Below are 26,792 nucleotides of genomic sequence, written 5' to 3' on the forward strand. Positions count from 1 at the left end.
GAAGCTTAATAGATGTGTTTTTTCTGATGATGATGATGCTGAGCTAATGTCTGCCTGCCAACATTTAAGGAGAAAAACAACTAACGGAGCAATGATGACTTGTTTTATTTTGATAATGTGTTTTTCATTAAAACAGTCATTACCATTCAAAATTTTAATGTGTTGAAAATATTTGACAACAAATCCATTTTCAGGATCAAGCAAATCACACATGATACGTCACAAATATTGGCAAAAATGTAGTAAGGCTGTCATCTGCTTAAAATTAGGTATGGGCTAAGTACGCAAAATCAACTTTTTTTTTTTTTTTTTGCTTTTTGGCTGTACATATTTTAACACATTCGCTGCCATTCACTGTGCTCGACGACCAATCCATTTTGACTGGAAGGAGCGAATGAACGAATTCATTTGCTCCTTCCAGTCGACATAGATTGGATGTCGAGCATCTTCCATTCCATTGGTTATCACGACAGTTTCGCTCACGATTATCATACCTTCAGAATCTGTTATCAGCCCATGCCTACTTAGAAAACTTTAAAACTGCATGCAGAGCAATGCATTGCTATACTGGCTTAGTTCACTTTCACAGAAAGGTCCCGCTGTGCAACTTACCTTCATATTTACATTTCCCACAGACTAATTTTTCCATATAAGATCATATATTTTCTCAGATATTAATTCATAATTGCAAACTGAAAAATGAATATTTGCATTGATATAGTTGTTTGACTGCAAGAGCTACATTAAGTCATTGACTGCGATAAACGTCCGATCCGTTTGATCCGGGATTGGATGTCTATCACCGTCAATGGCACGAAAACATGATAGTGTCTCTCTGCCGCCACCTAGTGGACGGTCCTCTCCTTCTGCCTCTGGTAATCTAAACAGAACACAAAGTTGCAGATGCTTTTGGTTTGTTTTTACATGATATTGATTCCGGTTTTTTTTTGTTTGTTTGTTTTTGTTTTTAAAAACTTACTGTAAGGGAAGAAGCGGACCCTCATCAGGATTTCTCGCGCAGTTTTGAGAATCTCCACTGCCTGAAAACGAACATCAAGTCAATACGTATTCAATAAACTTGAGAACAATAAACCGATACGACCGGATATCCAGTTTTACAGGTGAGAGATACAGCTGTATCAATAGTAAAGTTACCATTCGACAGTAATTAGCCATTAAATATTCAATGAACCGATAGTAGAGATAAAATTCGGCTATCGTGAGCACAAGAATCGGCTTCTAATGCTTAGTCCATTGCATTGCTTAATATGTTCATTTAGCTTTTACCTCACATGCTGCCCTTGTGTCATTCACCACACAGCGCACTTTGTGATTGTGACCGCCGTCGTGGTTGCCTCAACTTCCCATTCATTTCGGAAGAACGGCTAGTAGTCGCAGTAATTACCCGATCGTCACGGGCGTGTTATAACAACGCGAGAGCTAACAAAACGAATGTAACGCACGCTCCATAGCGTTTTCTTCACAGCCTAAAACGAAACTAGTAGTGGTAACGAAGCAACATGCTAAAACAATGGACAGTTTGCGCACCATGCCAGCTACGTGCAGCGATTGATTTTCAACGCACCCAGGATAACAAAAGTTGGACTTTGAAGTGACGAAGGCAGCCAGATCTGTTCGCATGGGACAGAGCTAGTGTGAAGCGGTACAGAGATGGTGAGTTTTTAATCCTAAAAATTAACCCACTACAATGGTGGAAAGGACGGCATATTGTTTCCATGAAACGCAGTCTACCTAAACATGAACATGTGGATCAGTTGATCTTCCTCAAGAAAAATCTGCCCTTCAAAAAAGATGGACAGTGATGAGGAATAAAAAAATGTGGAAGCACAGGCATAAGTGATTGACTTTGCTGTGTATAAGGTTAAAGTAATGATTATAGACCTGTCCATCTAAAATGCCATGTTTTTATTCCCCCAGTTATACCAGTTATTTATGATAACACTAGCAGGTTTTTTTTTCTAGAGCTGCTGCATATAATTAATATTTTTTGCTTGTAAGATGTTTATGTTGAAAGTTTGCACTTAAATTACTTACCTATTGTGTTCAAAACACCAGGAAATACAGTAATTAAATGACTGCACTTTATTGTTGTCTGTCACTGGAGTTATATTTTATTATCAATCCCATCCGACAAAATGACGGTCATATAGTAAGCTTTATTTTTTTTTTCATAAAAAAATAAAACATAACATTGGTATGAAATTTTGTTGTTTAATCTTTAATCTTTTTTTATATGTTTAAAATACTGTACGAACACACAAAACAAATGTTTACTATCATGTCGTTTTCAGTCTGTATCGAACCGTATCGTTCTTAAACTGTATCGAATCGTATCAAATCGCTCGGCCTTAAAAATATCGTTTTTTTAATCGAATCGTAACCTGTGATCTAGATACATATCGAATCGGCTTCATGCCAGAGATTCCCAACACTAGTATTCAAAACAGACAGTCAATTACTGACTTACTCGGGAATGTTCTATGTCTTGAAAGTCCACCTCGTTGACGGAAAGAACTTGGTCTCCTTCCTGCAGTCCCGCTCGGTGGGCGTCAGAGTCCGGGACCACCTTCAAACACAAAACAAAAATACTATTGTTAATGTCTTAATTTAACTCACTGCATGTCATTGACAAGGCTAGACATCAGATGCATTTACATTGGGAGAAGTCGCTGTGAATGGTGGTGAATAGTGTCATTGCAACTAAATGACCAATTCATTTTAACTGGGAGGGGCGAATGAACAAAATGGCATTGGATGCCAATTGAGTTCAAATTGATTTGATTTTTAAACTCAAATAAATTTGATTTGATTTTGAAATTCCATTTTCACAGGCAGAACATCACAAGAAAGACAACAACAAAAAAAACATTTTACATCAAAGACAAAGACAGCATAGCATGACAGTGACATTTTCAATATATTGGCAGCAAGGGTGGGATTGGTCAGCGAGACCTGCTGTTAAGAGCAGCTATAGCTGCAGGCATCTAGTTTATCCTGAGGCAGGCCTTCCTGAATCTTATTGATCTCCAAGCTCTCCTGATTGCAGCGGGATGATGTGTTAGTGTAGTGGGTGAGTGGTGTCCTGGACTCATGTGTTTGCCAATCGAATGATGGACCTTTTTTTTTTTTTTTATATGACCTATTTTAGCTGCTGTATTTGTAATGCGCATTAGATTAGTCCGCTTGGTGACAGAGCATAGTGAAGTCACATGCGGAACAGTACAGGAGAATGCGTTGAACAATACTTTGATACATTAATAACAGGAGGTAGTAGGGGTGTAACGGTACACAAAAATCTCGGTTCGGTACGTACCTCGGTTTTGAGGTCACAGTTTGGTTCATTTTCGGTACAGTAAGAAAACAAAATGCAAAATATAAATGTGCTAGTTTTTTATTACACACTTTTGTGCTTTCAACAATAGGAACTTTAGCCTATACAAAGCTAGAATTCTGCTCAAAAAGTAGCGGGTATTTAAAGATAATCCAAAACAATTTGCCTTTCAGACCCCGCGTATTGGTCAGCTTTCTTTCTGAAAGAAAGAAGAAAAAAGAAGTCTTGTGCTAAAGAGAAAAGCAATCTCAATGACAAAGATTTTAACATGTAATTTTAACATGTATTTTACAAATGAAATGCCTCAATGAGTTTTTTTTTTTCTTATTTTTCAAAAGCTTTATTGGTGGATTTTCTCAAGTTAAAGCGCCACACAAAAATTAATTTAATTGTGTAAGCAGGATCTGTATTATTCTTATTATTTAATTACAGGTGTTTTAGCTCATTTCAATTTATTTTATTTAAATGGGCTATTATTTATTTTATTATGTGTTTATATTTTACAAATGTGATATAGTATTCATTTATATTGTATATTTTATGTTGTATAACTTTAGTTCCTATGTGAATATTAGTTCCTACTTGTTTTGTTTTGGTAGGAGGGTCTTGTATTGAACACAGGGCCGTGTTGGTTATTATTATAGCAGAGAAGACAGCAGTAAATCAACAAAGACAAGTCAACTGTGCCCCGATCTACCACTCAAGAGATCTGATGGACTCAAAAAGTGGGTTACGATTGCATATTAGTTTGAAAATCTACCGGATCCACCGTATTTTTACACAAGTGACTTCTGGTCTGCCCGATCCTAGCAACCAGTAGTAGTATTGACGCAGGAGGGTCGCGTCTCGCATCAAATAATAAACTCTGCCGTTCTTTTCGCATGCGTCGTGTTGAGCCGCTTCTGGGACGCATCTAACACGTGGCCCGCACTGCGACTGGTGGGCATTGGCTGATTGACTTTAACGCCCGCAGTTTACTGCCACGTTGTCGCGCCGTTGACGTTTCTGGGTTGTTCTGTCGTACCGTCTTGGTCTTCATTATAGTAGAGAAGATGGAGTAAATATAATTTACACAAAGAAACTGTAACCCGATCGATTCACAGCCTCGAAAAGTAAGGGTTACATAATGTCAGAATCTCGTTCGGTACACCTCCGTTCCAAACCGAGCACCACGTACCGAAACGGTTCACTACAAATACATGTACCGTTACACCCTTACAAGAAAGCCAACAAAAAAACATCTTACATTAAAGACAAAGACAGCATAGCATGACAATGACATTCTCAATATAGTGGCAGCAAGGGTGGGATTGGTCAGTGGGACCTGCTGTTTAGAACAGCTATAGCTGCAGGCATCTGGTTTATCATGAGGCAGGCCTGCCTGAATCTTATAGATCTCCAAGTTCTCCTGAGTGTAGCGGGATGATGTGTTGGTGTAGTGGGTGAGTGGTGTCCTGGACTACTGTATTTGCCAATCAAATGATAGACCTGTTTTTATAGGACCTATTTTAGCTGTTGTATTTGTATTGCGCGTTAGATTAGTCCGCTTGGTGACAGGGAGCATAGTGAAGTCACATGCGGAACAGTGCAGGAGAATGCGTTGAACAATACTTTGATACATTAATAACAGGAAGTAGGGTGCAAGATATAGTCCTTTGACTTTACGGCCAACTGACAGCGTTTGTTGACCATTTTTTAATGGCTGTGGTGTTCTGATCAAAGGTAAGTATATTGTCCAAGGTTACTCTCAAGTATTTGAAAACATGTACTTTGTCATCTGCATGCGATTCTGATGATAGGTGTTGGGGTGAGGGCAGGTCGAACATATTTCTTTTGTTTGAGTGACATTGATGTCAAGGCTATGCACGCAGTGAAATGTTTGTGTTAAAGTAGTGCTGGATGGATTGAATATCAGAGACAAGTGCAAGAATGAGTGCTATATAAAGGGTTAATGCTTTATAAATAGAAAACATATACTGTATATTTAGGCTTTTTAAAAATGTTTCGCACATTTTACAGAAAAAAAAAACAACTTTCATTTTACTGTCGAATATCAAAAAGGACCTCAAAAAGGGTTGGACGTCTAGCACCCAATGGCAGCCAAGTTGTTAAATGAGTGCCCAACAAAGGTTTGATGTCAGCTATCTCAACATGACACACACACATTGACAGCTGTCCACCTTGGATATGAAGATTCCCAGTTGCGAGGCTTTGCCACCACGGATGTTGAAGCCGAGTTGCGCTCCAGGGGGTTTCTTCAAGACCACTGTGCGGGGCAGGAACTGGGTCAGCTCGTTGTTGTAGTCAGGGTGGCGAATTCGCTAAAATGAAACAACAGTAAATATGACGCAAAATGGTGTGATTTATTCAAAAATACACAATGGCTTGCCTCTTGAGGAGGAATCCATGCTGGTGGGTTCTCGTAAGAGGGCAGGAAGACCACCGGGAGCTGGTAGTCGTCATAGGGAATCTTCTGATCCATTGAGGCTGCACAAGTGATGAAAAAACATGAAAACACAAGAACATAAAAGTAGAATGTCTTCAGCACCAAGAGGCAACATTTTCTTCCTCTTTAGTTAACAAATTATTAATTATTGTGTTCATAATTGCCCCACACATTTTTGCGTTAAACGTGTAAACGATTAAAACACACGAATCCGAGTTTCACTTCGCAATGTCAGCGACGGTAAATGACAGGTCAACTCAAAAGTTGCCATTTTATAGCTCTGTTGTTTAAGTGAAACGCGAAGGAAACTAAATATCCTTGTCTGTTCGTTTGTAAACAAAATGACAGCTAGTGCTAAAGTTAGCTTTGCGACTGGGAAGGAAGATAAAAATACACGTCTGTATTGAGTTTATAGAAAATTTAACTCGAAATAATTAGTTCCTATATACATGATAATGTACATAGTATGCGTATTGTAATTGTTAATGTATACAAAAAAGCCATAAATTTCATATTTATACCCACCCACTAGCACTGACTAGCGACAAAGGGGGCGGTTGCTTTTTCTTCTTGTGCTATAAACTAACATCATTCTTCTTATCGCTCTCTGTCGGTTGGAAAGAGAACTGCGTCCACTTCACCTGCACTTGAAATGTTCGTCCTTTTTTGTACTTTATATTTTCTTCCTTAAGCCATTTTCCTTTCAAAACGATTTAATACCATGCTCCAGACTGATTAATTGAACAATAGAAGTGAAAAATAACTAATAAATCAACATTAAAGATCTTCATCACCTGCAGAACATTGTTTGTTTGTAACTTTAACATGTTTAGCTTCAAATCAGAGAGAAAAATTTAGGGGTGGAAAAAAATCTGCCATTTTTTTATGGTGGGGTAAAGTGAAAAAAAGAAGAAGAAGAAGAAGAAAAAACGCTGTCCTAAATGTTTCATAATTCGTGCATGAAACGGATAATAAAATGAGTTGTGCTAACTTAAATTATCAATTTACACAATGAAAACAGAAACCAAAAAAATTGCTTGTACATCCTGTAACTGACAGTTTAAAAAAGGGGGGGGGGGGCACATTGTCTTTCACTTATTGTGATGACAAGTATTTGCATATATAGTGTTGTAATAATTGCATGGCTGCCAAATACTGGCCCATTAAACTTGTACTCCTGCCTCCCTCCGTTGAAGCTGTGTTCCACCCTCTCAGAGTTGCACCATTTCATCAGAGACTTTATATTCAGTTCACGAGTGCGTGCACAGACGCAACACACAGACTGTCTGAGACACTTCGGCTTCTGAGGGTAACAACATAGTGGGATTTGTGGTGAGTACGCGTCGTGCTCAAGTCGGAAATTTTACAGGTCTGGGGCCATGTGGGCATGTATTATAAAATTACTAAAGGAATTTATCATTAATTTAAGTACTTTTTTCATGTATTGTAGAATATTTGGATATTGTTTACACTGTGATATTTAATGCTAACTCAGTGAAAACACCACAAGAAATACTTTTTTTTTTAATTGTTTCCAAAGATTTGAGCACTTTTATATGGAATATGATGGCAATTCGACAACAGAATAACCTGAATCTTGACTTTTATCCAATAAATGCCCCAAAACACAAGATTGTTTTGCTTTTTACATGCTTTTCATTGGATAGCAAAGATGTATCTGCTTCTTTAAAAGGATTATTTAAGATATTTTTTTTGTTGAAAAGGAAATAGTTAAAAATAAAACATAATAAACACAAAAAATTAATGGGAAAATGAAACAAAATGTCATTTATACATTTTTTTCCCCTCTCGTTCTTCATTGGACTTCATAAAATTCTTTAATCTGAAATCCTAGAACTGACAAGTACCTCTTCTGATAAAATGGTAAAAAAAATATTAATAACAAAATGAAATAACTACAGGAAATACATGACAAAAATGCAACAAAAAATGTGTAAAAAATTTTTTACATTCTCTTACATTCTCATCGGAGCACAAAAATTTCAATTTTTTTCTAGTTCTAATCTGAAATGAAAGAAAGCATTCATCAAGAAACAACAATAAGGGGAAAAATGAAAAAAAAATGCAACGAAAATGTTTTTTTTTTTTCTAGCATGCTTCTAACAGACAAGAAATAAAACAGTTACAAATACAATGGAATAATTAGATCGTTAAATACGGCTGCCAGATCTCCCAGTTCAAATGTATTATCCAATATCTTGCAGGCCAATCTTGAACTTAGTTAGACAATAGCAGCCTGAAATGAACCCAAACAAGTGAGTTCAGATCTCACTCACATGAAAAGGTGTACACCCAGTCAACGATCACCCTCCGCCCCCAATACCCTGTCGGGCTTGTTTTGAAAACAAGCCTAGCTCCCGTGGAGTTGCTATTATAATTTCAGTCAGTGGCTCTATTGATTCCATGGATTTCCTTACCCTAATCCATGTATTAATAGCTCCTGATCACATCCATTTGACATTTCCTAGTATTGTTACTGCTTTCATCGTGACATTGTTGATACAGCTGTTGTGCAACCCAATTGTTTCATCCTTTGATCTTGACTTTGTCAGCCATTGGAACAAAGCACCTGAGACACATCGTCTTCCCACTGAACGTCTTTGAGGTTTTCCCTTAAAGGGATCCACAGATGGACTCTTAGTTCTTAAAAGTTACATGTTATTATGAATTAAAATAATTAGGGCCCGAGCACTAGGCGTGCGAAGGCCCTATTGTAATTTGGTATTGAAACCCCTCTTGATGTTTTCGTTTTTATACAATTTGTCAAATTAGTTTAACAAGTAGGTCGCATTGTTGTTGACGTCGCAGGGCGATGACGTCACATGGTTACGCTGCCGGGCTTCCAGAGTAGACTCTAGCGACATAAACATGCCATCTGTTCAACCCTTTCAATTTTAACCCAAGAGGAACATTAATGAGCATAACAGAACTGTCGATATTTTACAAAAACAACAGCAAACGCAAAATGAACAGGAAAGACGGGATGAGACGAGACGAGAGTAGGGGAAATAAAACGGTGTTCTGCCAAAATGTGTTACACCAGCGAAACCTTCTACAAGAGGCGAATTTGACACCCAAAGTAGTGCCCTTCGAAGGCACTGAACCTTAATTTGCTCCCAAGGAGTTGGCAGCGCCTTGCATGGCAGCAGCACCATTGGCGTGTGAATTTGTGCATGAACGGGCAAATGTGTGCTAATGTAAAGCGCTTTGGACATGGTAACCATGTAGATCAATGCGCTATATACAGGGCCGGCGCTAGCTATTTTGGTGCCCTAGGCATAAATGCTTTGTGGTGCCCCCCCACCAATACAAGACAAAACAATCAGGGATTATACGGTGAAATATTGTTTTGAACCATGGTACAAACATTTTCTAAATTAATTATAGTATTATGCAGGCCCATATTTAAAACACAGATACATGAAAACTTTAATATTATACCTTTATAGACATGGACTGATAGGGCACTATATAAACATTCTGGACATAATGTGGAAACAATGAATATGAAAGGGGAAATCTACATAGCTTTAAGATTGTTTTTTTTTTCTAATTAGTTTCACCAGTAGATGTCCCTCTTGGCCTCTGAACCTCTCGAAAATGACTACGGCTTCTTACTAATGGAAAATTTTCGGTATCAACATAGTCGTTGCATAAAACCACTACCGGTATGTCTCGTAACATTTCATTTAATTTTCATTGTGCAATGAATTTGCAAGTCACATCATTTCCACCACAGCGTTTTGGAGTGTTTTTTTTTGGGGTTGTGTAAACTAATAAACCGATCATAACCCAATTTCTGGAGTTACCAGATTATTCAAGTGGTTATGTAAAGAGCATGATCCGCTATCCTTTATCTGATAAACACTGCTATTTTACATCTCTGAGCATGTGTACAAATGGAAAAACGGATGTTGCTAGAGATGTCGCCAAACTGATTCGCTTTCAGCCTATGGGCCTACTCTGCAGTTAGCGAGCTTGTGTAACGCAATCGCCACACTCACATTTGAAGAGGTTCAGTGGGACAACTTCAAGCAAGCATGGGTTTTTGGTAAACATGGAGGAAGGCCTATGCTGAAACCAAGAGTTTTACGTCATGTACTTGGAAAGAAATTGAACTATTGACTTAACATGTAAACCAATTTTTTCCTGATTATCACATCACTGAAGTGCACGTAAATGCGTCAAATCTCATTATTGTCATTACCTGGTTATTCCCAGTTATCAGATTATTGTAGTCATGTAAACGTAGCTGATAATAAATAAACAATTATTTAAAAAATGTTTTTTTTTTAAATTCTTACCTGCAAGTGATGCGCGGACATCATCTCGCTGCTTTTTCCTCTTCCTTTTTTCCGCCCCCGACTCTTGTTGTCTGTTCGATGACATTTCCTTTCAAGAATAAACTTCTGCCAAATTTGCGACTGAAGCATAATGGAGCAAACCACTAGGGAATTGGGGGGGGGGGGGGGGGGGCACCAAAGGTAGACTGACGAGAGGGCCGCACAGGAGATTCTTTTTTTGTGTAAATAATGAGCCTATGTTACTTATATTTGTATTACTTGCATTTATCAGGCTTTACAAAGTTTTATTTTAAATACTATATATTGTTGTTATTATTACAATTACTATTTTTTAGGATTTTTTACAAACTTGATTTTTTTTTTTTTTTTGTGTGCTCCTTCAGGCAGAGTTGGTGCCCTACGCGCAGTGCGTGTTATGCATATGGGGAGCGCCGTGTCTGGCTATATAAGTACTGTCCATTACCATTTTCTGATGATTTTGGGCATATTCTGTGAGCAATTCCTCTACATTTTGGGTTACTTCTTATTCATTTTGGGGCAGTTTTTTTTGGGGGGGGGGTAAAAATTCGTGATGACTAATGGAGAAGTTGAAAGTTAATATTTAAGTTTTTGAAAATGTGATGGAGTATTCTTTTTAGAAAATTTTAGTAAAGTGACAACAGTACTGCTCATGATAGCGTCGAGGCCAGTAAAGGAGGTCTCCCAGGCCTCCGTTCGTGCCATGACATCATTGTGCACTCACAAAGCTCCAGTGGAGTTTCTATTGTCATTTGTAGCCATTGGCTCTCACCCAAGCTCGACTCTATTGACGGCCTTATTGAGGAGGGATTGCTCTAATACCTCTCAAATCCTCATTGGCTAACCCCCTTTTTTTCTCCCGCTTACTCCTGATAGGTCGGCGGTGCGATCGGGGGCTCAGTTCTCCCTTCTCAATAGCCAGTGAAGGCGCCACTGGTGAATGAAGACGACGGAGACATGTCACCATTCACTGCTTGTTGCCGAGGCTTGTACAGCTGCCGCTGGAAACGTTCGAGGAAAGGCGGTGAAAGTCAAGTAAAGATGCTTTTATGTTGGGTTTTGTTGTTTTGGTGTTGGTTTACACTGTAAAAGCAGAATTGGGGGTTAGCAAGTTTGTAATTATTTTATCATTTCTAAGGTCTGATAGTATTTCTATGGTACTTTGCATTATGTGGGCAGTACGTCATTCCGAACAGGTACTTAAAAATACTTAACTCATTGGCTCTCATTGAAATCAATAGACTTTAAACTGAGAGGGCTGGCTCCGATTGCTCATCTTTGAGTGCCGTTACCGGCTCTAGATGTCCAATCCATTTTGACAGGGAAGACTGGCAGGGATCATTCGATTTTTCGATCATTCGATTTTTTTCCCCACCACAGCAGTAGTTTAAAATCCATGAGAAGACAGATTAACATTCCATCTTGTCCAGTTCACTCATGGAGTACAAGTGGTCAAAGAGCTCCTTTGCACGATAAAGCCTCGTTTCTTCAGAAGAGACTTGTTAAATGCAAAATAATACTACATCGCGCTAACGAATGATAACGTTGTAGATTGATTTTGCACGTTTGTATAAAAGAAAATCCTACAAACGTGTTTTCGAACAGTTAAACATAACATATTTAGCACAAACAATAACTTACAGCATTAGTAGAAATTAAAACATTACTATAGCAAAACCATTACACAAATCCATATAGGGAGTCACCTTTGTTAACTTCAAAATATACAAAAGATTTTTTTAAACTGAAAATGAAAATAGAAAAAAAAATGAATGTTGACATTCATCATACTGTGATTAACAATACAACTATGCACATTTTTTTTTTTTAGTTAGTTGCTGAACAGTTAACATATAACCCTTTTAACGCAAATATTGTTGATTTTACAGTATACCTTTTGCTGTTTCCCCTTTTTTTTTCCTCACAGTAAATTTGACACAATCTTTGTTAACAGTGTAGAAAGAGGCCACAATACTAATGGTTGAGATTGCAATCGATTTACTGACCTCATGTTCAAATTTCAAACTCCCCACCCTCATTGTAGTATGCATGCTGCTGGTTCTCAGTCCTCAGTGTTGTCACAGTGCTGTCTGTGTCCTGGATGTACATCTGCGTGGTGACTTCAAACGACCGAGAGGATGTCAACTGGTAGATAAAATCACCAACACAAAGTTGAATTTGCAGTTGCTTTTGGCTCATGTGCTGTTGTTTCAGGAAGGGCTTTGTTAAACTGAAGCGTTGGGTCAACTGGTTCATGGTACTGATCATCGCCTCGGCCTTGTTAACCAGCTACTGTGTGCTGTTGCTGGTGAGAATTGCTTGATTGGAAATTAAGAGTTGCCAGGAAGGATCCTTGTGATACTCCAACGCGCTACATGATAGAATTAAATTTCCCTCTCCAGCTTTTTGCCTTGTTCCAAGTTGCCTTGAGAGAACCACTTCACTTACATTGGCTGCATAAGGTGAGATGATTTTTATGAATTTTTCAGAATACTATGTTATTTTTCTGGTCACTAAATTTAGACTTATCACTGTCCACATTTGACTGCAGATTTACACAACTCCAACTCTAAAATATTCCAAAATTCACACAATGGAGTAGGTAAAAAAATTCAAGGTTTCTCCTAGAACTATGGAGAGAAAAAAAGGTCCATTATTCACAATGGTACATTCCGTTCAATAAATTGACATTGCTCATTCAAGTCACATTGTACTGATTAACACCCCAAAAATGTCTCCATCCTCTTCAACTGACTTTCAACTTGATTCCATGAAAATTCCCCATTGGTGGACCCCCACAAAAATAAATAAATTTCAATGTACATTTAGCAAATATATATAAAGCATTGGAGGAATACATAAGTACATAAAAATAGTATTGATTAAAAAAAATACTATTGAAAATAAAATTGAAATATAAAACAAAAATGAGAAAATAAAAAAATAATGAAAAGTAAACATAAATATATGATGTAATTTAAAATCATAATATAATTTCAATAAATAATATTTTTCAAAAATAAAAAAGGTGGAACCCATTAATAGTTTCGCTCTTTTTATTTTGTATATCTTAAAAATAAAATATTTTCTTTCTTTTTTAATATCTTTTTATGTATCTTATTTAAATGTAAGGTTTTCCCATTTATATTTGTATTTTACAAATTGATTTCCCATTTTAAAATTATTATTATTAAAATTTATATTTAATTTTAAAATGAATATAATTAATTTTAATTTTATTAATTAATTTAATTTTTAAAAATTATATATATATATGGCGGAAAACACTCTGACTTGAAGTTCCGCTCTGAGACCCCCAATTAGGCCAAATTTCAAAATTGTCCAATATGCATGTTTGATACATCACTGGAAAGCTTAAAATCTCAATTTTCTGGGGGAAGAAAAATTTGAACAGGAGGGCATTTTTTTTGTTTAAAAAAAACATTTTTTTTAAACAGCAAAACCTAACTGGAGGCAAGAGCACGCGAGAGCAGAATTACAGACGCTATGATTTAAACGAATTATTATCGCGTACTTACCTTGTTTCGATCCAAAAACTCCATGTAGCATGTATCGCCGAGTGTCAAGACACAGCTGTGAATGGCCACAGCCGGATTGATGGGGGATTTTATGGGTGAAACATGGTAATTTAACAAGAGCCGCGATGCAGAAATCACAGACATCAAAGAGTGGTCGAAATGTTCTTTTTCATATACTGTATTTACCCTTATAAAGGTTTTTTTTTTTCTTTTGTTTGGATCGATTATGATTGAATGAATGAGAATGCTTTATTTTGGACATGAGAAAATAATTTATTTATCATCTAACATATCGGGGAAATTGCGAAAGTAACAATAAAAATACAATTAATCAATAGTTATGAGGCAGATATCCGTGACTTTTTTACAGACACCAATTTTTTCATTCTGACGTAATTTGTTTAAAAGTTTAAAATATGCGAGTGAATAATTTCTTAAAGTCGTTTTAAAAAAAAAAAAACGAAATATTGGACATCGAATAATGATTCTAAGCTAAAAATGACAGACATTTTCAATAATAAATATTATTACTTACCTTCTTTTTCTGGCTAGGTTGAAACAAAAGCGGTTGCACGACATCTGTAAATGGGGGTTTCCAGGCTAAAAGGGACAAATTAAAAATAGTTCGGGGGCTGAATGGGCCATGAATCTGCTATTGCAGCATATAGACATATTGTTCTATCAAACACAACAGTTCTTTTGGTTTAAAATACAGCAGTTTATTTTATAGAGGGTTGCAAGAGCAGAAACTGCTTTTTCAGTCTTGTCTGTGTTTTCCGCCATATATATATATATATATATATATATATATATTCTAATAATAATGGCTGCCATCAGTGCCAGTTTCCAGTCAAATTGGCGCATATTGCCATTAAGGGCATGGTTACTCAATGCCAGCTATTACAGTTTAAATAGATTTGAGAGAGGATATTGTTTGATTGCTGCCAGTCAAAAATTGGATTGCACATCTGTCACTGTCAATGGCAGTGAATGAGTTAAATGTACATTTAGATATCAATAGGTCAAAATCTTATTGACATTCAGAGACACAAAAAACATCTGATGGCCAATTTTAACTGTTCTAACTTCAAACTGTTGAGCTCACGCCTCTTGAAATGAGAATTTGGAAAACAAATTTCACCACCACCCAAAACAAAAAATAATAATAATTCAAAAAAGTACAAAATTGACCCTTTGAAGTAATTTGTCTCAGGGGTCAATGTTCTTTGACCCACAAAAAACAACAACTCCCCATTTGATTCCAATCAAATTGAATTCCAACCAACCAACAAACAAATCTCATTGGCTGCTACCATTAAACTTGGACCCACAAAACAAAAACTCAATAGCTCCCACTAACATTAAATTTAGACATACAAAAAATGAACAAGAAGTGACATGGAAATACCGCACAGTTAACAAGACGTGCTCCAGATCCGATAAGCACGAACGCGTTCCATTCTCTAATTTTTCCAACTTCTGTTTTGTTTTTTAGACCTCCTATCATTTTGTCTCTCTTGCCCTACAGTGCCTCCTGTTTCTCGGTTTGAGTTTCATCACCCTCGGAATCGTGGGTATAAGTCTCCAGTGGAAGCGAGAGTGGCCCACGGTTCTTCTCTCGCTTCAGGTATTTAACGGAATTCACAAGATCAATAGCCAGATGCTAACCCTATGTTTTGGCAGGCGACTGCTCCATTCCTGCAATTTGGTGCAGTTGGAGGCCTGGTTCTGCTCAGCCCATTTGTCTTCAATGGTTTCCACACAGCCAAATCAAAATGTAAGTATGCTATCCAGTTCATGCAGTTATCACATTGCACAAAATAATTATTCATTAATGTGTCTGAGGAGACTCCCAAAAATTTTCGAGCCAAGAATGAGCATCTTTTATTTATTATAGTACGTCCTTTAAATTAGCACTTTGCCATTTTTCAAATAAAAAAAAAATTAAACATTAATTATGAAAAAAGAATACTGCTTATTAATGAAAAAATATATAAATGTAAAGCTATTGTAAAATGACAAAATATAGGAAATTAATATGAATATTTACTGGTTTTCATAGTTTGTTTTAAATTTTAAAAAATGATTTTTTTTTGTTTTTTAATATAAATGAAATATAAAATATTCATTAATCTTATGAACCGCATTTAAAAAAAATACAAAATATATGATAAAATAATATTTTGTTTCTCCATTTTTTTATTTTAAATATATGCAGTTGTTCTTCTGTTTTATTAATTTTTTTAAAAGGCTCAAAAAAAGATTTGGACAATTTTTCGGTTAACGATGTCTATAAACGATTCATTGATCATCAAAATAGTTGTCGATTAATCTAATAATCAATTCTATATCAGTTATTAAAAATAAATAAACAATAAGAAAAACTGAGATTTACTTTATTTTTCAATTTTAAAAAGGCAAACACAAATAAATTGAAAAAAACATTTTGGGGGGGGAGCTTGGAGCCTTATTTCCATTTATTTTATTTTATTTCTCTATTTTTTGCCTCAAGGCTGATTAATTACATTACTTGCGGACTTGTTGCCTGTAGATATCGAGTTAGCCAGCGTCATTTTTTGAACTTGTTCAGCTAAAAAGACATTTAAACATGTAAATTAAATGTAAAACCTTACGTTTATGAGAAGAGAACCTTTACAGGTTTTCCGTTTTGCATTTAAAATGTTAAAGAGAATAGTTACTTTTTTGTTTTCTAATCAAAACAGTATTTAAAATAAAAATATTAAAATGTCTCTAAACAGTAAATCGACTGTCAAAATTGTTGTTGATTAATTTGATCTTCTATTACTTGTCAGTTCGTTGATTCATTGTAGCAGCCCTAATGGAATGTTAACCTGTTTGTCAGTAGGGATGAACATGTTAACGAAGTGGCTGTCATTGACGGCAAGAGACACCCAATCATGTGGCTCTTTTCAGTCTTCTACTGTGAATTGAAATGAGTTTGTCACTAGTAGACGTCCAATCCATTTGAAATGGGAGGGCAGGCACTAACGTTGATTCGCTGCCACCCTCCCATTTCAAATGGATTGGAAGTCTAACGCCATCAATGGCAGCCAAAGAGTTAACAGCAATGAGAATGGAAATCCATCTCCCCGCCAGGTTCTCACTTCCTAATGGCATCCGTGTACACTGCAGTGTCAGCATCCATCCTACTGTGTCCTTTACTCATCAGCTCACCTTGTCTGATGGATTACGCCGACCTGCCTCAAAAGCCAAAACTGCTCGGCCACCGAGGCGCGCCCATGGTGAGCCTGGCAGCCATTATATTCTCTTTGCGTGTCCGCGGCACTTGAACTCATTCACTGCCATTGCCAGCCTTAGACAAAATAGTAAATCGGCTAAGTTAATGTAAAAGCAGTTAATTTTTGGAGCAACTCTGGTTCATCTATCACTGTCAATGTCCGCCAATGAGTTAACATTTTGGTGTGTGTCCAGCTGGCCCCCGAGAACACCTTGATGTCATTCGAGAGGAGCCTCCGATGCGGCGTTGCGGCTTTCGAAACAGACGTGCAAATCAGGTACACACCACCGATGCATGATGGGTAGAACTCATGAGCTGCCATTGATGACGCCAGACGTCCAATCCATTTGAACTGGAAGGGCTTGCAGAAAAACTCATTTAAAATTCAAAGCAGAAGGATGAAAAGAGCTGCATGATTGGACGTCTATTGCCTTCACTCAGTTAAGGGTAACGGATGCTATGAAGTAATATATTGGTAATTGTCATTTAGTAAAGACAGAGTTCCATTCTTGATGCACGACCAACATTCGGGTTTCTTGAGGAGAACCACCGACGTCAAAGACAAGTTTCCGGACAAAGATTTCAACGTGAGCACAGAGTTGACCTGGACGGACTTGCAGAGTTTGAATGCGGGGGAATGGTTCCTACGGGTGAGCGCTCAGCTTCAAATGTCTGCACAACCAGTGGATGGTTGAGGATTTTCAGATGTTTCGACACAGGAATGAAAATTTGACTTATTTGATGAATTTACTGATTTTTTTTTTCCCAAAATTTTGTTTGCCGATGGAGGGGTTTTGATCAGGAAATGTCCTCATTTCCCTGGGCTTAGTGGCTCCCACGCGGCATTTCCACTCGTCTGCAGGACTATCAAATATCTGATGGGATTCACGCATGATTAGGTGCAATTAGACACACTCAAGTAGAGAAACTAGGTGTCATGATTAGCGATCAGGCAGCATAGAATAGGATGCCAACATATCCACAATCACAAGGGTTTCACAAAAATATTGAGTTCTACACCTCACATGGCTGATTTGTGTACACTTCACCCCTCCAAATCACTTATCTGACTCTTCCACCCTCCCCCTACTCTTTGTCCTTGGTGTTCAGGCTCCCCACATGGTGTCAACCGGAAATACAACTAGCTAACGATAGCACCCACAAATTGATAGTTAGCGTAGGCGTTCAATGTGTTTCTTGTTGTTTGTGCGTCTTCCGTACTATAAACGGTTCAGAAGATGAATGAACGCATGAATATTTATATATGTTTTTTTATTGCCCCACGCAAAACACATGTGTTCAACCCTAACATTGCATTTGGATGTCAAGCGGGGGCCACAAAATATTGTCCTATATGGGCTGTAAGTATTGAGACGCCTATCCTATTTAAACGTAAACATTTAAGAGGAAAAAAAAAAATCATAATTCATTCATCAAAGGGTTAATGTCAATTGTATGTCCGTGAAGCACGTTGGGATGATTTCATAATTATGATTGATGATTTAAGGCTAAAGATATACATTTGACTTAATTTTGAGAAAACTGTCATCAGGTGAATGCAATTAAAAAGTCACAAAGTCAAACTGTTACAATAAGAAATTAATAATTTTTAGAGAAATGACTTTGTAATTTTACAAAAATAATTATTTACAAGGAAAAATGAATATGTAGAGCTAAAAATCTAATCAAAATATTCTGTTGTTTAATGAGGGGGTTGTAATTACCTAAAATTGCCACAAGATAGCAGTGAAGCACTTTTGCATCTGACTAAATGAAGCTCCTGACTTCGCTGTTTTCCAGACGGACCCGTTCCACTCATTGTCGCAACTCTCTGCGGAGGATAAAGAAGAAGCTCGGAATCAGAGCATCCCGTCGTTATTACAGCTTCTGGGCCTTGCCAAGCGCCACAACGTCTCCGTCATTTTTGACCTTTACAGTCCTGACCAGGAAAGAGACACGGTGGATGTGGTCCGAACAATCCTCATGTCCGGTGTGGACCCCAGCCTGGTAGGCCTCGCCAAGCATTTTTTAAAATATATGTAATTTAAATATTTTTAAATAAATGATATTAAATAAATAACATTTAAAATTTGTCTTTTTAATTAAAAAAATTAAAAAATACATTTTAGCCAACTAACCCTGATGGTGGAAATGAGAGTTATTCTTGAATAGATCTGTTTGTGTGTGTAGATTCTATGGCTTCCTCCTTCTGAACGAGCTTACGTAAAAACAGCCGCTCCAGGCCTGACCCACGTCTACAACGATGTAGACAACATGTTCAAAGATGAAGGCAACCATCTAAATATACAGTACAGCAAATTGAGTGCGGCACAAATTAGGTAAGGATGACCTTCACTTTGCATGTTTACATACTCATGTTGAGGCCAACAAGTTAGCCATTATCCGTTTGAGTTTACCTGATTTTGTAATCCTGCAAAATCTAGAGTGAAAGTAAGACATGCAGGAAAAAAAAAAAAGCTGACGACAGAATTGAAATGAGCAACCAAAAATAGTCTGGAATCACAACAAAAAAAAAAACACAAAAAAAAAACAAAAACAAACAAAAAAATGCTGGTCATGCAATTTTTGATGGGAAAATGTTTTTTAAAAAATATTCATGCAAACTCATGCAAATTTTCTCCACAAAACAACAATGGTGCAGTCATTTTCTTGAAAAAATATGACTATAACTGCAGATATGACATCCTTTTATTTTGAAATGTTTACCAAAAGTGCACATGCTGAGTCTCTAATTGTAAGCATTACACTTGATAAAAAAGAAGCTTTACACTTGATAAAAGAGCATTTGCCATCTTTTCAGGTAATGCAAAAGCTACATTTTAAACTTTAAAAGAGAAAAGAAAAGAATCAACTTAGGAGTGTTATTGGTGGCCATTATCAGAGTTAATTTCTATTTGGATTCATTTTATTAAAAATTGTCATTAAATGCCATTGACTTTTAACTACAGTCCAGAAATAAATTGTCGTTTTGACGTATTTCAACTTCTCAGTCCTACCCAAAAAATAAAACAAAATAAAAAATAAAAAAATCTCTGGCGGAATTCCTCAAAAGCCTCCATGAGAATGTTTCATTTTGTGTTCCGATTGTCAAAATGAATTGGACTATCACCGTCAAATGACATTCATTTACTACATATGACAGGGAACTGGTGGGAAAAAATGTGACGGTGAACCTTTGGGTGGTCAACGAGTCGTGGCTTTTCTCACTTCTGTGGTGCGCGGGGGTCAGCTCGGTCACCACCAACGCCTGCCACCTGCTCAGGGACATGGAACGCCCAAATTGGGTGATGGTAATGAGCGCTTTCTTATCAGTGACTCCTCCCCCGTCCATCTGTACCAGAACGATATAAAACTTTCTATCAGCATTTTGCATATCAATTGTCACGTTGGGAATAAATAGACCTGTTTCTGCAGTGCACATTTTGGCCAGCAGATAGGGCCCAATTTGCGCTGACTACATTGATAGTACAGAGGCCTCGCTCTCATATTATGAGAGCTTGTGCACTTTTTGAGAAAAGCATGAAATTTCTACCATATCTTGTACACACCATAAGATTTATTTTCAGATGTGGAGGTATTTCTGATTTGACTCCTGAGGCCCGGGAGAGGTCAAATTCAAAATGGCGGCCAGTCCAGCGTGTCTAATGTTCAAACACACATCATTTTGGAACCAAACAGAGTAGGAAAACACTTAAGGTGTCATTTCCAACAAAGTTAAGGATGCCCATTCATTTGGGGATACTTTTGAGATTGAATGAATTTAAGAAAATCATTTAGGTCAAGGTCAGGGTCAGATTATGTTGAAATTCTGTGAGAAATCATAGCTGACTTCAGGCAGGTCTACAGCTAAAAATATAACGTGCCCAGATTAACAGAACACATTGTAGGACTCAGCAGAGTCATCTGAACATTTTAAGATATAAAGAGGTGTATGAACTGTTAAAATTGTAGGCATGACAGCAGTTTAAAAAAACGTGTTCAAATGGTGAAATGAACTGCTGCAAATTGAAAGTTGAATTTCAGCAGGTTAGGTGATTGGCCCAAGTTGCTACGGGTGGATCATTCTTTGTCTGAACTCTACCCTTTGACCTGTTCAGCTTCGTAGAACGTGCCAGGAGTACTAGCCTTCCACCGACATGGCTCTAGGGGTCATGGAGACACACAAACCGCCCCACCGCGGTAAGGTGATGATCCATCGGGGAGGTGATTTTATTTATTTATTTTTTTAAATCACACAGAAACACAGAGAAGTGACTGGCACAGGGACTGGGAGAAGCTAATAATTATCATACTAACGACTTAGAAAGCTTAACAGTCTCCGGAACAAAAGCACAGATCCGTGCAATTATGTGCTGCTTTGGCACACTTACATCGTCCAGTCCACCCTTTAACACAGCGACAGCGGATCAATTCATAGCATGATTTTGATGCTTCAGGGAGAGTGGTCCAGAGTGGCTGCCACTCAGTTCTTTCCTTTGTCCAACCCCAGTCAGATGGGTCTGGCATCACTGGATCCAGGACCAGTGCCTGGTTCCAACAATTGGCCTGGAAGCAAGTGCGCTTGATGTGCTCTCTGAGGGCTGCCTGGGTTGGAGGAATATTCTCTAAAGTTCTGGACTTCTGTGTAAAGAGCTGTTTCCTGGCATCATTCACCTCTGTGTTCTCGTTGGTTCGGTCATACTTCAGCACTACAAATCGTTCGAGCAGTAACCTTGATTCTTCACTGACCTCACTTAGCATAGACAGGAGTTCAAGGAAAGCATCATTGACCTCTGGGAAAGACTTCCAAGTCTCCCAGGCAGTCCTCTTTCCTCGGCCAGCGAATTCAGAGACAGTGTGAAAGCATGAAAGACTGGAAGAGCTAGGCACTGTGTGGGATTCATTTTGGCAACAATTTGGTGAACAGCTATGTACGGGAAGCTTGACCCAGCACCAAGGGCAACCCACAGTTCATCAGGAACTATTTTGTTGAATGAAGCCACAGCCAGTACGATCACATCAATATCAACATTATTTATGGTCACCTTCTTACAACCCTTCTGCACAGAATCTGCCACATGCAGAAGTAGGCGAGTGTCAGCCTCCTCTTGCGAACATGGGGCAAAGCAGGCCAAGTATGACTCAGCGGGAGAACAGAGTACTCCAGTTCCATCTGTTGCATACAGTTCCTTTCCCTGTGTGAAAGGTAGACGAACAGCTTTGCATGACAGGAAAGAAAACAACTCAGTTTTGTTCTCATCGCATCAAAGGAAGTCCTTCCAGTTCTTGGGCATCACAGTAGCAGGAGCTACCCTTTTCCTGGTGCCCTTTCCCCTCTTCTGTCTGGTTGAGGCTTTCAGGCACTCAACCAGAGGCAGTGACTAAACACAATGCAACCACAAATTTAAAAACTGCTGTCAAACTTACAATTTTAACAGGACATACACATGAAATACATCAAACTGTTAACACAATTCTGCTGATTCTTACACTTTCTGTGTGATTTATAGTTTTTGTGCTGTAGCATTTTGTTTGAACACTGTGCCTCACATTCAAACCAGTGGAGCTTTCAGTTAATTTTCCTGTTTGAACTCGTTTTAAACTAACGTCATGCCTACAATTTTAACAGTTCATACACATCTGTATATCTTAAAATGTTCAGATGACTCTGCTGAGTCCTACAATGTGTTCTGTTAATCTGGGCAAGTTATATTTTTAGCTGTAGACCTGCCTGAAGTCAGCTATGATTTCTCACAGAATTTCAACATAATCTGACCCTGACCTTGACCTAAATGCATTTTCTTGAATTCTTACGATCTCAAAAGTATACCCAAATGAATGGGCATCCCTAACTTTGTGGAAAATGACACCTTTAGTGTCTTTCTACTCTGTTTGGTTCCAAAATGATGTGTGTTTGAACAATAGGACTGGCCGCCATTTTGAATTTGACCTCTCCCGGGCCTCAGGGGTCAAATCAGAAATACCTCCACATCTGAAAATAAATCTTATGGTGTGTACTAGCTATGGTAGAAATTTCATGATTTTCTCAAAAAGTGCACAGCCGTTATGCGAAGCTGCTCCACTATGATGGGATTCTGTATGCCATAGTACATGGGTCGGGAACCTTTTTGGCTGAGAGAGCCATGAACACCACATACTAGTATTTTTAAATGTAATTCCGTAAGAGCCATACAGTATGTTTAAAACTAAAAATACAAGTAATGTGTGCATTTTTTTAAAATTACAACACTTTTAAAGTACAAGAAGTCACTGAATTCTTTTAAAAAGCATAGTTATGCTGTTGCTAGTCAATGATGAGTATTTCTTAGCATTAATGCGACCTCTGGTGCTGCATGGTTTTGCTGATGGCTTTGTAGTCTGGTTGATACTTGGATATTTATGCACGGAGCACCATCAGTGCACACCGAATCAAGTTTATCCAATGGGAGATTTTTTTTCTTTAGAGAAGTCAGTGAAGGACTTGAATAAATCCCCCCTCTTGTTGCCCCTGTCATAGTCAAAACCTTCCAATCACGCTGAACTGTGATACATAGCTTACGTCTGTTGACTCATCCAAATCGAGAGAAAATACATTTACTGTATGTCCTTATGTCCTGCTGAAAAGTACGATAAATCCTCGTCTTTTTTTTCTTTTTGCCATCGTCTGGAGAAGGGTTTTTTTTTTTTTACAATTAGATGACAACGCGGAAAACGAAACTGAAAACGAGTTTACTTCCTAATCTCACGCACACGCGCACTTAGGCCACTATTTTCAACAGCAAAATACGGTAACCCCACTTGAACAGTGTCTTTGGTTCATTTGTGTTGCCTTCGTGATTAAAAGATAGATAAATAGATAGATAGACACAATGACATGTATGTTTGCCACTTTCCCGCTAAAATTACTGCGAACCGACTTTCTAGTTGCCGGTTGTAGTATATGGACTACATGTCCCATGATCACACTGGGCTCACGCAGCCAGTGGCATGGGATCTAACGTAGCACATCTAGGTTAGTATTTGATGATGTCTAGTGTGAAGTGTGGGAATGTTGTCGGTGCATTAAAAAGTTAACATATGCCACAAAAGTCATGTCTGCTCATTACTGCACAACACCAGCCTATGACCGGTGACTGTTGCCGTTTCGCGCAATGGACTATAACAAAACTTTTTTTTTTTTTTTTTTTTTAATAATTAAAGATTTGGCTGCGAACCAGATGCAACCGTCAAAAGAGCCAGATCTGGCTCGCGAGCAATAGGTTCCCGACCCCTGCCATAGTTGCAAGTACCACCAACATACACTCAACATGTCCCTACCTCTACTCAATAGTGAGCCAGTTGGGTCCCCCTGCCTACTGTATTTGAGTAATGCATGCAAGATGATTGAAAATAGCAACACGTACAGTATAAAACACAGACAACAGTCCATTCCAATATCAATAATAATTCATTTGTTTTTAATGATATTAAGATAATTTAATATGCAGCACCCTTAAAAGTCAAAACTACCAGTCAAGCATTCGTGGACAAGTAGATATCTTTAAATTTGAGGAAAAATATGCATGCTACTGTGTACTGTGCTGCTTCTGTTTACCCCAGATAATTTTAGGTTGCAGCACTACTTGATACATTTAACATCTGTGGCAGGTCAGTGGAATGTCAAGGAATATTTGAAAATAAAGTGTGGGGGAAAATGTCATAGTTTTTGCAAAATTTTCCACCAAATATATAATGTATTATATCCTGGCATATTGATATTGTGATATTAAATGGCCTTATCATGGTGGGAGATTTTTTTTTCATATCGCACAGCACTACAAGCAGCACAGTAATGCGCTCATTTGTAATCCTAATCTGTGCCTTTTAGCCCCATCGGACATACACAATTGTATGGATTACGGTTGACGTGGCATCGATTGCTCTAATAATTGGATTGTTTGTCATCCATCGGTAAGACATTATTTGATATTATGGAAAACAATGCAAAATTAAAAAAAAAAAAAAAAACATTTGAAAATATGATTCATTGTGTTATGTTGTTCCTTTCACAGGAAAAGTCATTGCTGCCAAAGAAAAGGTGATTAAGGCATTTTGTTTTTTAATTCATTGCCTGCCATTGACAAGGATAGACATCCAACTCATTTAAACTAGGAGGATTGACTTAATGTTCATGTTTCACTGACAATGACGGCACTAGACGTCCAATCCATTTGCGTCTATGGCAGCCAATGAGTTAAGGATGTAACACGTTCATTTTTTGTTAATCTGCTTGAGCATAAAAAAAAAACCAAACAAACAAAACTGATACAATTCCTTAATTTTACATCAAATTTTAATTTTAATATTATTATTTAATTATATTATTAATATAATTAATGAAGAATTATTGATTATTATATTATTAATTATTCATTATTATTATTATATTATTATTAATTATTATTTATTAATTAATGGTATTATTATCATTATTTAATATTTTAGATTCTTTTTCTTCCAATTTTTGAAAATATTCCTAAATATTATTACTCATAAGAGAAAATAATTTGCCAATGAACTTTATTTTTAATATTACAATTTTTATTTTGGAACTAAATGATACTATTTTTTATTTTACGATACATTATGATGCACTACAAATAGGAATAAAATAGAAAATTACGAAAAACAACGCGTAAACAGTTACACTGAACAGACACATTGAAGATTATTTAAATAGAATTTTATGATTTGAAACAAATAAACATTTTATCTTTGAAATTTGAAGTGATAGATATTAAAGGAACGAATGACACAAAATAATGACAAAAAAATTACACAATTTTGCAGACTGTCACAATCACATTATCACTCATATATCTACCCTTTATATAACAATTTTCTTGGGGGTTGAGTGTGTATTTTAGAAAATATTAGTTACACAAATTAACATTCAAAAAGTCTAATAATTTCTTTCTACTTCTCTCCCCCCAGTGTCAAAGAAAGAAAGGACAAACTTGTCGGCTTGGAATGAGAAGGAGAGGTCGCCCTTTTTACCAGCAGTATAGTACTGATAATACTAGTCGTACTAGTGCCTATCATCACGTAAAACATAGCTAGAATTAAAGGGCTTGTGTCAAAACAAGACATGGAAAAACTCATCAATGCATTCATTTTTAGCAGATTAGATTATTGCAATGGTTTATTTACAGATTTTAACAAAAATATCAATCAGGATGCTGCAGCTAATACAGAATGCTGCTGCCAGAGTCCTCACAAATACAAGGAAAATGGACCATATAACAAAATCACTACACTGACTTCTGGTGAGTCAAATGATAGACTATAAATTCTTACTTCTGGTCTACAAAACAGTTAATGCCCTTGGACCAAAATACATGCTGGATTTGCATGATCCATATGAAGCATTAAGGCACTTTAGATCATCTGGAACTGATTTGTTGAGAAAGAAAGGTGAGGCAGAAAATGGAATTAAATTACCTAAATATCCTTGAAATTAGGGCTAAAAACAGTGCTGTTTAGTATAGAATATACACAACTGTCCTTCCTAATTAAAATTTGCAATGTATACTCAGTGTCGTTTCCTATCTGAATTGTGTAACTGTGTCTTGCTTGTGAATTTAGTGAATCGGACAAAACCTGTAGGTTTTTGAAAATTGGAATTATTATGTTTTTGCCATTAGAAACATGGAAGGGTGCCAAAAAAAAAAAAAAAAAAACGTGTTCTTGACACAAACCTGTAAGAGTCGAAATCAAAAGAAACTGTGAATTTTTGGAACAGTATGAATCGGTCCAAGCGCGTGGGATGTGCTGCGTGCCGTGCAAGTGGCCTATTACAAAAAAAAACCAAACA

The 26,792-nt window shown here is 37.2% G+C and overlaps 2 protein-coding genes across 11 annotated transcripts; one reads left to right on the top strand and one right to left on the bottom strand.

The window, feature by feature from the left end:
• Nucleotides 1-139: 139 nt before the first annotated feature.
• Nucleotides 140-6,398, bottom strand: pdzd11 (PDZ domain containing 11). Its single transcript, XM_057849796.1, has 6 exons — nucleotides 6,324-6,398; nucleotides 5,742-5,839; nucleotides 5,533-5,673; nucleotides 2,489-2,587; nucleotides 980-1,040; nucleotides 140-880 (listed from the first exon to the last, which is right to left on the bottom strand). Exons 2-6 carry the CDS (start codon nucleotides 5,832-5,834, stop codon nucleotides 846-848), a joined length of 429 nt encoding a protein of 142 aa, XP_057705779.1. The 5' UTR covers nucleotides 5,835-5,839; nucleotides 6,324-6,398; the 3' UTR covers nucleotides 140-845.
• Nucleotides 2,946-26,651, top strand: gdpd2 (glycerophosphodiester phosphodiesterase domain containing 2). Of its 10 annotated transcripts, none has more exons than XM_057849788.1 (17): nucleotides 4,640-4,794; nucleotides 10,507-10,614; nucleotides 11,018-11,176; nucleotides 12,186-12,289; nucleotides 12,356-12,449; nucleotides 12,544-12,603; nucleotides 15,209-15,307; nucleotides 15,364-15,457; nucleotides 16,798-16,943; nucleotides 17,134-17,216; nucleotides 17,430-17,589; nucleotides 18,740-18,946; nucleotides 19,130-19,278; nucleotides 20,103-20,250; nucleotides 24,807-24,889; nucleotides 24,991-25,016; nucleotides 25,913-26,643. In XM_057849788.1, exons 3-17 carry the CDS (start codon nucleotides 11,099-11,101, stop codon nucleotides 25,984-25,986), a joined length of 1,605 nt encoding a protein of 534 aa, XP_057705771.1. In that variant the 5' UTR covers nucleotides 4,640-4,794; nucleotides 10,507-10,614; nucleotides 11,018-11,098; the 3' UTR covers nucleotides 25,987-26,643. The 10 variants fall into 10 exon arrangements, 9 of the variants coding, with proteins under 9 accessions (XP_057705766.1, XP_057705764.1, XP_057705771.1 ...); XM_057849785.1 differs by having other exon boundaries at nucleotides 10,507-10,572; XM_057849786.1 differs by lacking the exon at nucleotides 4,640-4,794 and adding an exon at nucleotides 4,899-5,074 and having other exon boundaries at nucleotides 10,507-10,572.
• The last annotated feature ends 141 nt before the right edge of the window (nucleotides 26,652-26,792 follow it).

Source organism: Corythoichthys intestinalis, chromosome 11 (assembly GCF_030265065.1).
Source record: "Corythoichthys intestinalis isolate RoL2023-P3 chromosome 11, ASM3026506v1, whole genome shotgun sequence".
Taxonomy (NCBI): domain Eukaryota; kingdom Metazoa; phylum Chordata; class Actinopteri; order Syngnathiformes; family Syngnathidae; genus Corythoichthys; species Corythoichthys intestinalis.